At 49.2% G+C, this 14,689-nt stretch overlaps 1 protein-coding gene across 1 annotated transcript in view; it reads left to right on the top strand.

Moving 5' to 3' along the window:
- The window catches only part of DNAH9 (dynein axonemal heavy chain 9), a 314,812-nt gene that overhangs the window by 115,368 nt on the left and 184,755 nt on the right, over positions 1–14,689 (top strand). Inside the window, exons 29-31 of the mRNA XM_059380821.1 lie at positions 8,076–8,233; positions 11,244–11,382; positions 13,344–13,631. Coding sequence (XP_059236804.1) covers positions 8,076–8,233; positions 11,244–11,382; positions 13,344–13,631 — 585 coding nt within the window. The remainder of the gene's footprint in view (positions 1–8,075; positions 8,234–11,243; positions 11,383–13,343; positions 13,632–14,689) is intronic.

The following is a 14,689-nucleotide window of genomic DNA, read 5'->3' as shown; positions in this document are numbered from 1 at the left end:
ACACAGATATCTAGTATATAAGGAGTAAAATGCTAGAGAAGAACATGAGGCTAAAGGGGTGGGTTCAAGGCAAACAGCAGACGAGTTCTGATGCCGTGATGTGTATTGTGCCTTCTTCAGTGGGCAGCAGGGAGCCTCTAGAAGCTTCTGCAGGGAAAATTGCTCCCTGCTCGGCAATGGTCTTAAGGAGGGGCTGAGCAGCAGGAAAGTCAGTGACCATAGTGAAGTCAGTGGCCTCTTGTTGTGGCCCCAGTTGGAGCTGCATCCTCAGTGGGATGCCTTCCCCCAAAGCCTCTCCATTGCCCCAGCGAAGCATAGCCTTTGCCAGCATCTGTTCTCTCCCCCTTCTAGGAAACTTGGTGCCTCAGGGGAGCTTGTGGTCTCAGGCCCCCCCAGGCTACCAGCTCCACAGGCGGTATAAGGGTCTACGCAGTGAAGTAAGCCTGTGGTGATGGCCCTTGGGACACCGGCATGACTGGCCTCCCAGTTTGTGCCTGGGCTCCATACAGCCCAACCACATAATTTCCCTCCTGTCTTTTGCCTTGATTTCCAGAGCAATATGTATAGAGGACAGAACAAGAAAAACAGAGCTGGGCAGGACTCTTCGGTCCCCCTAAGCCTCAGTTTGATTCCTTCAGCGCCAGTGAGTGGAATGGGCAGGGCAGGGGCGTGGACAAGGCAAAAGCTTAGCTTGACAGACACGCTTCTGGGGGCAAGGGCACCGCAGACCACCCTGTGTCTGCAGCAGATGGTGGTCCACGGTGGAGAAGCTGACAGAAGTAGCACCCTCCCGCTCCTGCTGGCCTGTGCATCCTGACAGGACACCCCTCCCCACCCCAGCATGCTGTCCCCATGCCACAAGCTGTCACCGTCCATGTGGGCTGGAACAACAGCGGAGCTCACACCATCCACTGATTCCATGGCTCACCTTCATCTCCAGATGGATCTGGGAGCCATAAGCAGTTGTGTGAGGGGGCTCTGCAGGGGTCCCTGCACTTCGCAACCCGCCCCCCCGCCCCACACAAGGTCATCATCTCGTCATTTCATCTATTGCACTGGCCAGCCTGTTGGTGCTGCCATGCAGGGACTCTTGCCCTGTCTCTTGATGAGACTTTCGCAAGTTGCAAAACCATGGAGCTCTTCTCTCATTCCCGGTGGTGATGTATGGTTTTCCCTGCCTTTGGATTGTTGGACTCCGTAGGAGTTGGGGGCAGCAGGAAGTCAAAAAGCTGGCTGGAACACTCTCTTGGACTGAGAACACTCAACTAGCTTGGGCCACAGGTGCTGGCTGGGTGCGTTTCACATCGGTGGCTCGAAATCAGGTGTGAGAGGAGTCCTCTCACAATGGAAACTGGCAAATCCTACAATCGAGCATTTCGTTCTCCTGGTGAGCTGGGTCTTCAGCATTTACCAGCACACTTCTGCCTTGTCAGAATATGTCAGCGCTGCCAGATTTTTTAAATTCTAAAGAGAAGCTGAAATTCCAGATTTTTATTTAAAAAAAAAAAAATCTCCAGGTTTCTGGAAGTTGGCAACTCAATCAATTAAAAAAGAAAGAAAAGAAAAACACGCCTGAGCTGGCCAAAAACATGGCACTGGCTGCGTTTACCTCTGTGTGGTCACTTCAGAACTTAGAAGGACCAGGATTAAGACCCCTTTTAGCTCTGTGTGAATTTGGGGATAGAAGATGTAAAGTAACATGAATAAAATAGAGCTTTCTCTGAGTACTAATTCTGGGCCTAGGATGGTTCTGAGAGTCGAGAGAGAAGCTTAAGCTCTTTGTGGCCATGAGTATCGGGATTGATAACCATAATTATACCATGTACCTGGGGTTTTTCTCCTTCCTCCACTGTAGACACCTGGCAGCTCATGGATCACCCATCTTTTTTACTCCCTTGCCCACCATCCTCTGTTAGTTCTACCTACTGTGATGTCTACCTCTCTCATCTCTGCTGCTAAGAGTTTCCGCATCCTCCCTTCTGGCTGTTGGCCTTACTGCAGAGGGCCTTTCTCTTCCTCACCAGTCATGCTGTGTTGAGATGACTGCCCTCCCTGAAATCCCTTAGCCTCAACAGTTACCCCTATGGTGTTCCAGTGCAACAGGGTTGCCAAAGGGCCATCTCGGTGTCCCTCCAAGAAGCCCTGGGGAAGAGCCAACAAGAAACAGTGAGAGCCAGACCAGGGTCAGTGTAGAGCTCATCTTGGGTTCCAGAGATTGTGGGAGCAACCGCACATGCAATTGGGATCTTAAACATCTTCTTATAGGCTGGAATAAACCAGGCAAGAAGGTTGGCAAGTGCTTATGTGTGCAGTTCATAGCTGAAACCACCAACAATGTTCAGCTCTGTTTCTGCCACCTACCAGCTGGGTGACTTTAGGCAAGTCTATGTCTCAAATCTCACATCTGTAAAGAGAGTTAATAATAGTACCTACTAGATGCAGTTATAATAATTATTAAAAGAGTTAATGTGTGCAAAGCACTTAAAGCTCTACAGATAGTAGGCATGTGACAAGTATTAATCTCTGTGATACTACCAACAACGGTAATGGTGTTGATGATGGTGATGACCATGATGATGGTGGTGATGATGATGGTGGTCATAATAATGATGGTGGTGATAATGGTGATGACCATGATGATGATAGTGGTGGTGGTGATGATGATGATGATGACCATGATGATGGTGGTGGTGATGGTGATGCATGATGATGGTGGTGATGATGGTGATCGGGGTGGTCATGATAATGATGATGGTGGTGATGGTGATGCATGATGATGGTGGTAATGATGGTGATAACTATGAGGATGGTGGCAGTGGTGGTGGTGGTAGTGATATTGGTGGCAGCTATACTGGTAGTGATGATATTGGTGATGATGGTCATGGTGATGATGATGATCATGGTGATGAAGGTTGTCATGATGATGATGGTAATGTGAAAATAGTGGTAATAAGATGATAGTGATGGTGTTGGCCATGATGATGATGGTGACTATAATGATGGTGGTCATGATGATGGTCATGATGATGGTGGTGGTGTGGAAATAGCAGTAATGGTGGTGGTGGTGGTGGTGGTGACAGTGGTACTGATGACGGTGATGACTATGATGATGATGGAAGTGGTGATTACTATAATTATTATGTGAGCACTGCAGGCCACAGGCTAAAGGGCAATAAAAGGGCATGAGACGTGGGGCAGGGAAGGAGGGTCCACATCCAGGTCTCACCAGCCTCCTCAACACTCTTCACTCCTTCTCAGCTGACCCAACTTCAGACTGTCTTCCCAAACATAGTGCCCTAAGTGATGAGGCAATACTCACCAGCCACTTTCCCTAACATAATAGATAAACACTGTGAATTCACCTTATTTTGAAACTGCCCAACAGAATGTCCTTGTAGGTTCTCTGAAGTTCCTTTTTGCTTCTGGAATTAAGTAAGTTCAACCCAGAATTCTGGATGCTTTCATATTCCAGTCTCGGCACACACCTGTAGGAGAGACATTCTCAAGAAAGTGGTCTGACAACAGCCTGGGCAGAATCTGAGCCCATCCCGTTTAAAATCCTATACCCGTCCAAGGAGAAAATTGCACTTAATTATTCCCGCAGCAATCCAGGCTGGCATGTTGGTTCAGAAGCCACACCAGCTGTGATCGCTCTCCCCCATTCTCCCCACCCGCCTTCTCTGTCTCCTCCTCTGGCTCCTTGCCTGTCTGTGCTCCTCTTTCCCGTAACTTCTCCAAAAGTGTGTGTGCTCCAGCGTTCTTGGAGGTGGGTATTTTCATGTCTCTGTCAGATTGGTCAAGCAGAACTGCATACGTGATTGGGACAAAGTGTGGCATTTGTGAGAGCAATTACTCTGCTATTTTAAAAATGTATAAAATACACTTACCCTTTTTTCCCCCAGAACTTTGCCAGTACCATCTCAATCAGCTTGCTAGGCCTTGGGTCCGGAGATGCGTGTCTGCAGGACACACTCCACCGCCCCCCTCCCCCAGCCCCCTGTCCCTCTCCATGCTCCCTGACCAGACATTTCTGCCATGTCCCTTCCTTCCCCATGGCACAGGTATGCTGGAGCCAAGGAAGGAAGTGGCAAGAAACAACAGATCAGTTAACAAGGCCTTGGGAGGCCACCACAGCAGTGTTCCAAGGACTGATCCAGGACTCAGGGCACCGAACACATGCTAGGGTCTCAGAACCAAGGGAGCTTCCCACGTACCACTCTTTATAGAGGAGCTGAAGGTCTAAGGTGAAAACACAAAATTACTTTTCTTTTTTCTAAAGTACAAAGCGTGAGTGTGTTGCACTTCCTGCAAACTGCAATCTGCTTTTGCAGAGAGAAGGATGAAGTGAGCAAGGCAGGATTTTAGTACCACATGGCATCTGGGGGCAAGGTCTGGACCCTGAAATGGGCCACTTCCCTAGAATGGAAAGGGCAAGGTAGAGGGGGTTGGAGGAAAAAACTGGGAGGATTCAGGCAACCCTGAGCTAGTCGATGACCTCCTTGACACCTGTCACCTGCAGAAAAGATGGTGTGACCATTAGCCTTCATGAGTGTATCTGATAAAAGTCTCCAGCCTAGGTGGGAGGATGTCAGGGTAGAACCCTCCATGATCCCCACCAGCTTTTAGCCTTGGAAGGGAAAGAATTCATTCTTAAGAGATCCCATCAGCACCCCTAGGGTCAGACATGTACACGAGGCTTGTGCAGGATCCTGGACCAATCATCTGCAATCGGGCCTGGCCTGCGATACAGAGAGGTCAAAACTCTGATCCCCCCAGCCCGAGCCCGGTGGATCTTGATAGGCTCACTTTCTCATCCAGCCTTCATAGCCTTTAATCATCCTTTCTCTCCTGGAGCTCGCTTTCTGCCTTCTGCTTTACATGCGTCTGACCTGAAGACCCACCAGCTTGAGCCGGGTTGGCCCAGGTTAGCGGGCTACAGAGACATGTCCTGTCCATGGCAGGTGGGGCAGAGGGAGTGGAAGGCGCAGGTGTGCCAAGGGGGAGGGGCCAGCTTGCAGGTCTGATGGGGACACCGTGGGCAGTGGGGTGGAGCAGAAATCCAAGAATTAACCAGACCACGGTAGCTCTTGAATTGAGGCTATATCCAAATCATCTGGAGAGCTTACCCATCAACTGGACCCCACCCCAGAATTTCTGACTGGGTCAGCCAGGGGTGGAGCTAAGAATTTGCGCAGGAATTTGGTAGGCCCCAGGATGCCGAATGGTGGAGGAGCCCCTTGTACCTTCTTGCCTTCAATTTCCTCACTGGTGAAATGATTTTGTGGACCACGATTTCCCCAACTTTGGCATGTTCAATGTCTTGAGCCTAATAATTCCAGAAATTCCGCCCCCTCCAACTTGGGACAACAAAAATGTCTCCAGCCATGGCCAGATATCCCTTGGGGAGGGCAGGTGCAAAATCACCCCTAGCTGAGAACATTGGTTTCTACGTAGCTGTGTGTGTGTGTGTGTGTGTGTGTGTGTGTTTCTGTGTGTGTGTATTCTTTAGTGAGTGAATGTGCCTTTTCTTAGCTCGTGGGAACACAGGTCTCTAAATTATTATTATTTTCAGAGCAAAATAAAATTCCCCCAAAAGGTACATGTCGGATGCGGAGCCGTGCGTGGCTAGCACACTGTCCTTCCGGTAAAAGGCAGTTTGGGGAAGGGCCTAATGAGAGCACGAGCCCTGGGACCAGGTTGCCCAGTTGGTAACTCGGGTTGCCCCGCGTACCAACTGTTAGACAGCTGGCAAGTTTCTTTTTCTTTTTTTCTTGCAACTTTTTATTTTTGATTGACTTTAGACTTACACTATGAGTCATAGGAACAGCTTCGCTTTCCCTTGTGCCCCTCCCCCGCCCCCCTAAACTCGGCGTCTTGCATAACTGGACACAGTTTTTTAAATGCCTCTGGCTTGGTTTCCCTACCTTTAAAATGAGGATCTGCCCATCTCGCCCAGCTATTGAGGGGACCCAACAGGACAACTCACGTCAAACACAGACGCTCCAGCTTTGCATGGGCTCCATACTCTCGCTCACGAGCGCCCCCTCTAGAGTTTCACATGAAAGGACATGCCGCGGTGCTGTGATGCGCAGTAGATTCTGCCTGAGAGTGAGGTTCTGGGGCTCAGGTGTTGCAGGAGGGGAGGCGGAGTCACCGTGAGTGGCTGAAAGGGTCCTGGGCTCTAGCCTTCGCCCAAGGGTATCAGGGCAATCAGTAAATGGCGACTAAACTCGCTTTCCCACCCTATAAGATGGTGCGTATTCTGCGTATTTGATAGCTGGGAGGCCTGGGGCCAGGGAGGGAGCCCATTCTTAACCACCCACATAAGCTGTGGGGTGATGGGGAGGCTGGGGGTGCTGTTCAGGGCTGTGCCATGAGCCCCACATGCGCAGGGCGCTGGAGACCACCTGTCCCACAACGGCATTGCCATTCTGTGTGCAGAAGAGAGGTTTCCGTCTCAAACTAATTGCCGTGAGCTCAAGTGCGTTTGGTCTCGAGAGCTTTACTTTGGGGAAAGGAGCGGAATCTTAACTGTAGACCCGTCCCACGTTCTGGTGAGTTCCGCCCAGCCAGGCACTGGAGAGAGGCTTGCTCTGTGGTAGGTGGTCCAGCTGCTTCCTGTCTTTCTCTTCCACTTCGGCTCCTGCTGTCCGTCTGTCGTCCTTCTGTCTGTCCATCTCTCCTTTCCATAAGTGTTCCGGCTCTGGCTCTGTCCTTCCCTGTTTCTTTCTGTCCCCTCTCTCCCAGACACACACCTACAGCCCAGTCTTCCCAAAACGCCTGGCTCTTCTAAACACCCTGACCATGACCAGCGTGACTAGAGCTCACTCAAAACCGTGCACTGCCCACCCTCTCCCTGCTCCGCCTGCTGTCAGTTTTTGCTTTCAGGAACCCCGAGAAGCTGGAGATACTCGGAGACATTCCGGGGCCGGGCCGAACAAGCGTGTCCCTCTTGTCTTCCCTCCTTCTGTCATGGATCACTTTTGCACATGCTTTTCCAAAGCGCCATGTGTGAAAAACAGTGGTTCTGTTTCTTCCCACTGCTGTAAGAGTGATCTAGAATGTAGAGCTGACCAGGTCAAGCTTCAGCTTACATCCCCACATCGAAGAACAAGTCTGATCTCTTCAGAAAGGCCCTGCTTTCTGAAGGAGGGATGTAGGTCCAGCCTTACTTTGCCATCTCCGGGGCACCCAATCCCTGAAGAGGTAGGCTATGATCACCATGTCTGTTCTAGAGACGTGGTCAGAGGAGGTAAGCCAGGCTGAGGACCACATTAACAATTCCCAATGCCTTTCTTTTTTTTTTTTTTTTTTTTTTTTTTTTTTTTTTTTAAGATTTTATTTATTTATTTTACAGAGAGAGCTCACAAGTAGGCAGAGAGGCAGGCAGAGAGAGAGAGAGGAGGAAGCAGGCTCCTGCTGAGCAGAGAGCCCGATGCGGGACTCGATCCCAGGACCCTGAGATCATGACCTGAGCCGAAGGCAGCGGCTTAACCCACTGAGCCACCCAGGCGCCCTCCCAATGCCTTTCTTAAGCATTTTCTGTATGCTAAGCTCTTTGCAGGCTTGATTTCATTTATCTTCAGCACAAGCCCTGGGGGTAGGTCCTGGTGTTCCCTCCATCATACAGGGCCAAGAGCCAAGGCTCCTGAGTCCCCTTGCCCAGATTCAAGTCCAGAACATGACCACTTACTAGTGGTGCAAGGTCAGGCAAACTACCCCACTGCCTAGTGCTTCTGGTTTACATCGAGGATTGGGTTCAAAAGATCTTGGTGGAGAGCAAATGAATTAATATGCAAGAAGCCCTCGGAACAGTGTTCAGGGAGTGGGGTTAGACACCTTCTCACTGTTCACTCCCAACCTCTTAGCTGCTGTGCTGTGCTGTGCTGTGCTGTGCGACTAGATTTCTTCTGGACGGGAAGGAGATGGTCCAGGGTGCTGCCACTGCACCTGTCTTTCAGGGGAAGGGGCCCCAGAGCAGGTGTCCCCACCGGGTGTCACCATGCTTCACAGCCTTAGCTAGCACCCCACCCCGGGAACATGGTGCAGACCTTTTCTGTCAACTCGCTCACCAGGTCAAAAGCATTCAAGATGCAATCCGAGACAAGAAGCAGCGGTTCAACTTCCTTGGGGAGGAGATCAGTCTGGATCCTTCTGTGGGAATCTTCATCACCATGAACCCGGGCTACGCTGGCCGCACGGAGCTCCCGGAGAACCTCAAGGCTCTCTTCAGGTGAGTGTCTGCCCTGCCCTGCACAAGGGCCCAGCAGAGAAGCTACTCTTGTTTTCTTCACTGCAAATGGTTGCCATACATATTAGAAGAAATCTGGGGGGTGCCTAGGTGGCTCAGTGGGTTAAAGCCTCTGCCTTTGGCTCAGGTCATGATCCCAGGATCCTGAGATCGAGCCCCACATCGGGCTCTCTGCTCAGCAAGGAACCTGCTTCCTCCTCTCTCTCTTCCTGCCTCTCTGCCTACTTGTGATCTCTATCTGTCAAATAAATAAATAAAATCTTTAAAAAAAAAAAAAAAGAAGAAGAAGAAGAAGAAGAAATCTGGAATGCATAACAAAATAGAGTTTATAAAACCACCTTTCCTGCTATCACCGGTAAAAATCATTTCTTGCTGAATTCTACTCTGTTCTCCTTTATATGGGTATTTTGAAGTCCTACATTTGTGGTCAGCACACAGTTTCACATTGGTTTTTTTGGTTTTTGGGTTTTTTTTTTCCCCCCACTTCGTACTCCATCATAATCCTAACAGAAATCATCTCTTCTGTTAGATGGTCTTAAGAAATCTCATTTTATGACTACATTTTATTCTGCCAAGTACATGGCCCATGGTGTAATTAAGTACCCCCCATATTTAAATATTAAGACAGTTTCTAACATTTAAAGGAAATGTATACATACTGCTGTAATGTGCATCTTTGTGCATAAGTCCTTTTCTCTGTATGTGTGATTATTTTCTTTGGCTAGCTTCCCAGCAGCGGAATCACTGAGTCAACAGGGAGGTGTGTTTTCAAGGCTCTTGATACACATCGACAAATTACTTTCTGTACAAGAGCACTGCTGAACCGCACTCCTGGTAGTGAGGCACAAAAACACCTCTTCTGTTTCCCCTTGGCCACTGGTGGAGATTGCCATGCTTTAAAATCTGTATCATAATAAGAAAATGCAAATGCATTTTTTAGAAGGGGCTGGAGTCTCCATTCTTTGTCTCAGGGCAGAGAAGGCAGCCCAGTTGCAGAAGATGCCTTGTGGCTTCTGATTCTCTGCCTGCTGGACTGTGACCTGAGCCAGAGAAGCCCTGGGAGTCATGACACAGAGGTCGGCTTCATCTGGGGACCCAGAACCCCTGCACTCCCGGGGACATGGAGCCCAGGAAACCGCTGAACCACCCCCCCACCTCGTGCACTCCGTCCCTCGGTCCGGTCCCTGTGTGCTCCAGCAGTGGCAGATCCCTGTGTCACAAGAGCAGTGTGGGCATCCCCCCATCCAGGCCAGTGGCCACTGCTACCAAGAGCTGGTTGGAATATCACCAGGCTGCCCCACGTGGTGGCTGTTCATTTGCACAAAGTATTTAAGTGAGCTTTGTGTTCACAAGCAGAAGTAGCTTATCACCCTGACCAGAACCACTCTTTGCAATTTCCCCACCAAATTTAAAGGGAACGTTTACACCAGAAAATCGGGAGGGGGTGGAGAAAAATATGCATAAAAACAATAAATACGAACATCTACTTTTATACTTCATCTTCACAAAAGCCCTCCCTGTGAGCTGGGTACTTCTAGTACCTGCCTCGTACAGGGAGAAAACAGGGCCAGCACATTGCCCAGGTGGGAACCGTTCCTGGCGTTAGCTAGGAGCCCACAGAACAGGGTTTCAGACCCAGACTGTCTGACTCCAGAACTCTTGCCTTCCCCATCTGAAAACTATTGTCCAGAGATGGTTGCAGCCCTTTGGCAAGCTCCCTTCCAATATCTGGTGGGCAGAGTATTTCTTTTTTAAACTTAGGATAAGACCCAATCTAAGGTAGGACCCTGACTTCATTAACTAATATTTTCCCATCCCACTAAATAGTTTTCCTCCTCTATCATTATTTTCCATGGCCTTCTGTTGTGTGGATACATACTTTTTATTTTAAGATTTTTAAAAATTTATTTCTTTGACAGAGAGATCAGAAAGAGGCAAAGAGGCAGGCAGAGAGAGAGGAGGAAGCAGGCTCCCTGCTGAGCAGAGAGCCCGATGCAGGTCTTGATCCCAGGACCCTGAGATCATGACCTATACCAAAGGCAGAGGCTTAACCCACTGAGCCACCCACACATCCCAGTGGACTCATACTTAACCTTATTTTAAGCTGCAAAATAATTTTTGAGACTCTACGTGTTTGGTTCCCCCTTTGAATCTGAATACAATGAAAAATAATTTAAAGGAAAAATGTTCTTGAATGATATGTTTTCGAAAATTTTATATCTGTCTAGGGAAAATGCAGCTAAATGTAAACAATCTTAGGCTCCTGTTACATACCTAATAAATTAACTCTAAAAATAAGTAATTTAAAAGTAAAATGTTTCCAGAGCTAGCAGTGGGGGGAAACTATATTAAATCCTTATAGACAAAAATTCCCCTCTATTCCCATACATGCCATTTTTAAAAAAAAACTAACTTACTTACTTACTTTCTTTCTTTCTTTCTTTCTTTATTTTAAAGAGAGAGAGAACATGAGAACAGGGAAGGGGAGGGAGAGAGAATCCCAAGCAGACTCTGCAGCGAGTACAGAGCTCAGTGGCGTTCAGTCTCATGATGCTGAAATCTGACCTGAGCCGAAATCAAGTCAGTCACTTAAACAGCTAAGCCACCCAGGTGCCCCTCATATATGCATTCTTTGGCCAGATGGAGTTTAGTGGGTATTTTAGACCTTAGCATTAGATGTTCACATTGGTATGTACGTAAGCACAGAATAAGCCCCAGGTGTCTAGACTTGGAGGAGACATGCATTGTGAAAATGAGAAATAGATTCTTATCCATCTCCTTGGACAAGAGAGTCCATATCTTTTATCTGTATCTTTTATCCTTAGCCAACTCATCCCTAAATTGGGAATCTCCGATCAAACCCTTGCTAAGGGCTAAGTGTTTATATCACAGATCCCTCTGTCCGTGACCTCCGCCAGTGTCTCTTGTCTTCCAAGCCTCCCTTCCCCTGTGGGTAGGAAACCATCTTGGTCCTCTGTCTCCCCATTCACAGGCCTTGTGCAATGGTGGTTCCCGACTTTGAGCTGATCTGCGAGATCATGCTGGTGGCAGAAGGATTCATTGAAGCACGATCATTAGCCAGAAAGTTCATCACCCTTTACCAGCTGTGCAAAGAGCTGCTCTCGAAACAGGTACTCTCTCCAGTTTGGCTGGACCACCAGTCCAGTGGGATTGCCTGGCTTTCAATGGGGTCTGGGCCAATGTAGGCGAGCCTTCTCACAGAGAGTCAGTTTTCTGTAAAAAGAGTAAAAGCTCTCACCACTTCTACAGCAAAGACTCGTGTTCATTTTCTTAGCCTAGCATTAAAACGAAAACCTATTTGGTCCCCAGACTTTTATTTTTTTCCCATAGTCTAGCGTCCTTGGGCTGTTTCCATTGAGTTTCTCCTTCCTTCAGGCCTCTCTTACTAGAACCATCTTTGCAGCCATGGGCACACTCAGCCCCATGAAATCTGACCCAGGTGTATTTTTTTAAAACCTCTTCTGTTTCGGGGGCCCTGGGTGGCTCAGTGGGTTAAGCCTCTGCCTTCCGCTCAGGTCATGATCTCAGGGTCCTGGGATTGAGCCCAGCATTGGGCTCTCTGCTCGGCAGGGAGCCTGCTCCCCACCCCCACCTACTTGTGATCTCTGTCTGTCAAATAAATAAATAAAATCTTTAAACAACAAACAAACAAAGAAAATTCTTCTGTTTCTCCATGCTTTCTGGGGTTCCTTGCTCACTGTGTTATCTGCTGGGTCCCCAGCACCACGGACTTGCAGGCCAGCAGCCGACATCCACCAATCCAGCCCAAACCTCCCTGTTGAGCTCTAAACCTGTATATGTAGCAGTCCACACCACAGCTCCCCAAGCTGGGCCTCTAAAGCCCGTCTTCCTGCCTGTCTCCACCCCAGGCTACTTCTGCATTCTGTGCTTCCGAATGCAAACCCGCACTTACTCACTGGCTAATTCTGGAACGCTGGGAGTCATCCTTGGCATTTTCTTTTCCATCCAACCGTGGATGAACGGTTGCACATTCCACCCTGGGGGTTTCTCTTAAATCCATCTCATTTTCTTCCTACCACTTTATATCCAAGCACCCCTGCCTTTTGATTTAAACTCTTGCCTTTCTACTAGTTGCTACTGGTAATTTTTCTGCACTGCTTTTCTCAGAGCATTTGAAGTCCTCCTCAGTGTAGAGCACATGAGCTCAGCCTCGACCATCTCTAGGAGTTAACATGGCTTCTTCCTGACCACCTCTACGAGCTAACATGGCTTCCTCCTGATCATCTCCCATCCAAGTACTAACCAGGCCCGACCCTGCTTAGCTTCCGAGATCAGACGAGATCGGGCGCGTTCAGGGTGGTATGGCCGTAGACCTGATCATCTCTATGAGCTAATATGGCTTCCTCCTGACCACCTCTACAAGCTAAAATGGCTTCCTCCTGACCACCTCTAGGAGTTAACATGGCTTCCTCCTGACCACCTCTACAAGCTAACATGGCTTCCTCCTGACCATCTCTAGGAGCTAACATGGCTTCCTCCTGTGCATCTCTAGGAGCTAATATGGCTTCCTCCTGACCACCTCTACGAGCTAACCTGGCTTCCTCCTGACCACCTCTAAGAACTAACATGGCTTCCTTCACCTCTAGGAGTTAACATGGCTTCCTCCTGACCATCTCTAGGAGCTAATATGGCTTCCTCCTGACCACCTCTACAAGCTAACATGGCTTCCTCCTGAGCATCTCTATGAGCTAATATGGCTTCCTCCTTACCACCTCTAGGAGCTAACATGGCTTCCTCCTGGATGCCCTTCCTGTCTCTGAACATGCAAGGAGTAGCCAGATAGGTCGGGAAGTGGTTCTGTTTGCTTTCCCTGGCCCCCAACCCCTGTATACCCTGGGTCTGCTTTGTGGTCAGTCATAGAGGGAAGAGTAGCTAATGCCAAACCGGAAGCTGGGATCTGTGACCACCACAATCTTCCATGTCATTGGTCTTTTCCTAAGCCTCTGCCCTGGCCTCTGAAGTGACCTGCCTATAATTTCATAGGTGCTGCACAGGCATAGGGCGTCCTGCTTCCTAGCATGCCCGCCTGACCTGCGCCATCTTCCCTCAGGATCACTACGACTGGGGTCTGCGGGCCATCAAGTCTGTGCTGGTGGTGGCTGGATCCCTGAAGCGAGGGGACCCTGACCGCCCTGAGGACCAAGTCCTGATGCGCTCCTTGCGCGATTTCAACATCCCCAAGATCGTGACCGACGACATACCCGTGTTCATGGGCCTCATCGGGGACCTCTTTCCTGCCCTGGATGTGCCCCGGAGGAGAGATCTCAACTTTGAAGCGCTGGTTCGGAAGGCAGTGGTGGATCTGAAGCTCCAGGCTGAGGACAACTTTGTAATCAAGGTATGCGGACGCTTTCCCTCCCTAGAATTTTTTTTTTTTTTTGTCTCTCACTGCTTTTCTTGGATGATGGGACAACCTTAATCCAAAGGGTTGCCTTAGATGTACAAAGATGTGTCTACCTAGGCATAGTGCATTTCAAGAGCTCTTTCCTGGGTCGCCCACACTGTGGGAAGGGTGGTGGGGAATGCAAGGGCAAGATGGCACCCCTTCCATCGGAAAGCTCACCATGCAGCAGAGGACTAAGTCCCAGCCCAGTCTGCCCTTGCACATGTCCTTTTCCTGTGAATTACTTCAGACAGGATTAGAGAGGACAGATAGTGGTAGACTATGGGAGCCATGCTGCTTCTTTGGCATGTTTCTGAGCTTGTAAGCATTTTGAAGTGATCCAGGGCAAGCTTTCTCACAGTTAGAAAGACCTGAGGGTGGTAAGCAGACTAATGCCACCCTCCCTCTCCTCACCCGAGACATCTGCCTCCCAGTCCCCAGAATCTGTGCTTTGTGACGTGGCAATGGAAGATGAGGGTCGCTGATAGAATTAAATCTGCTAATCAGCTGACCTTGGGATGGAGGGGTGGTCCTGGGTAACCTGGATGGCCCTGTATAATCACGGTGGTCTTTTAAGTAAAAGAGTGGGGTAGGAGGGTGAGTGTCCCCCTGCCACCACTGGCACTGAAGGTGGAGAAAGGGGCCACGTGCCAGCAATGCAGGCAGCCTCTACACTCAGGAAAAGGCAAGAAAACAGATTTTCTCATAGAGCCTCCAGAAGGCACTGACCCTGTCAGCATTTTGATTCATGCCCCATGAGACCCATTTCAGACTTCCGAGCACTGAAACAGTAAAAGTTGTGTTGTTTCAAGCAGTCATTTGTTAGAGGAACAACAGAAAATGAAGATTTTTAGCAGCAATTACAGACTTTCCGGAAAAACCCTGAAACTTCAGGGAATGTATGACAGGCTCCATGGCCTTTGGAACCGTGATGGTTTCTCCTGTCTTCTGGGGAGGCTCAAGGCAGGGGAAGAAATTTCTCCTTGCATTAAAACAGTGGATGACTGAAGAAG

The sequence above is a fragment of the Mustela nigripes genome, chromosome 16, assembly GCF_022355385.1.
Source record: "Mustela nigripes isolate SB6536 chromosome 16, MUSNIG.SB6536, whole genome shotgun sequence".
Lineage (NCBI taxonomy): Eukaryota > Metazoa > Chordata > Mammalia > Carnivora > Mustelidae > Mustela > Mustela nigripes.
The sequence above is the reverse complement of the archived record's forward strand: the minus strand, read 5'-3'. Positions and strand labels throughout refer to the sequence as shown.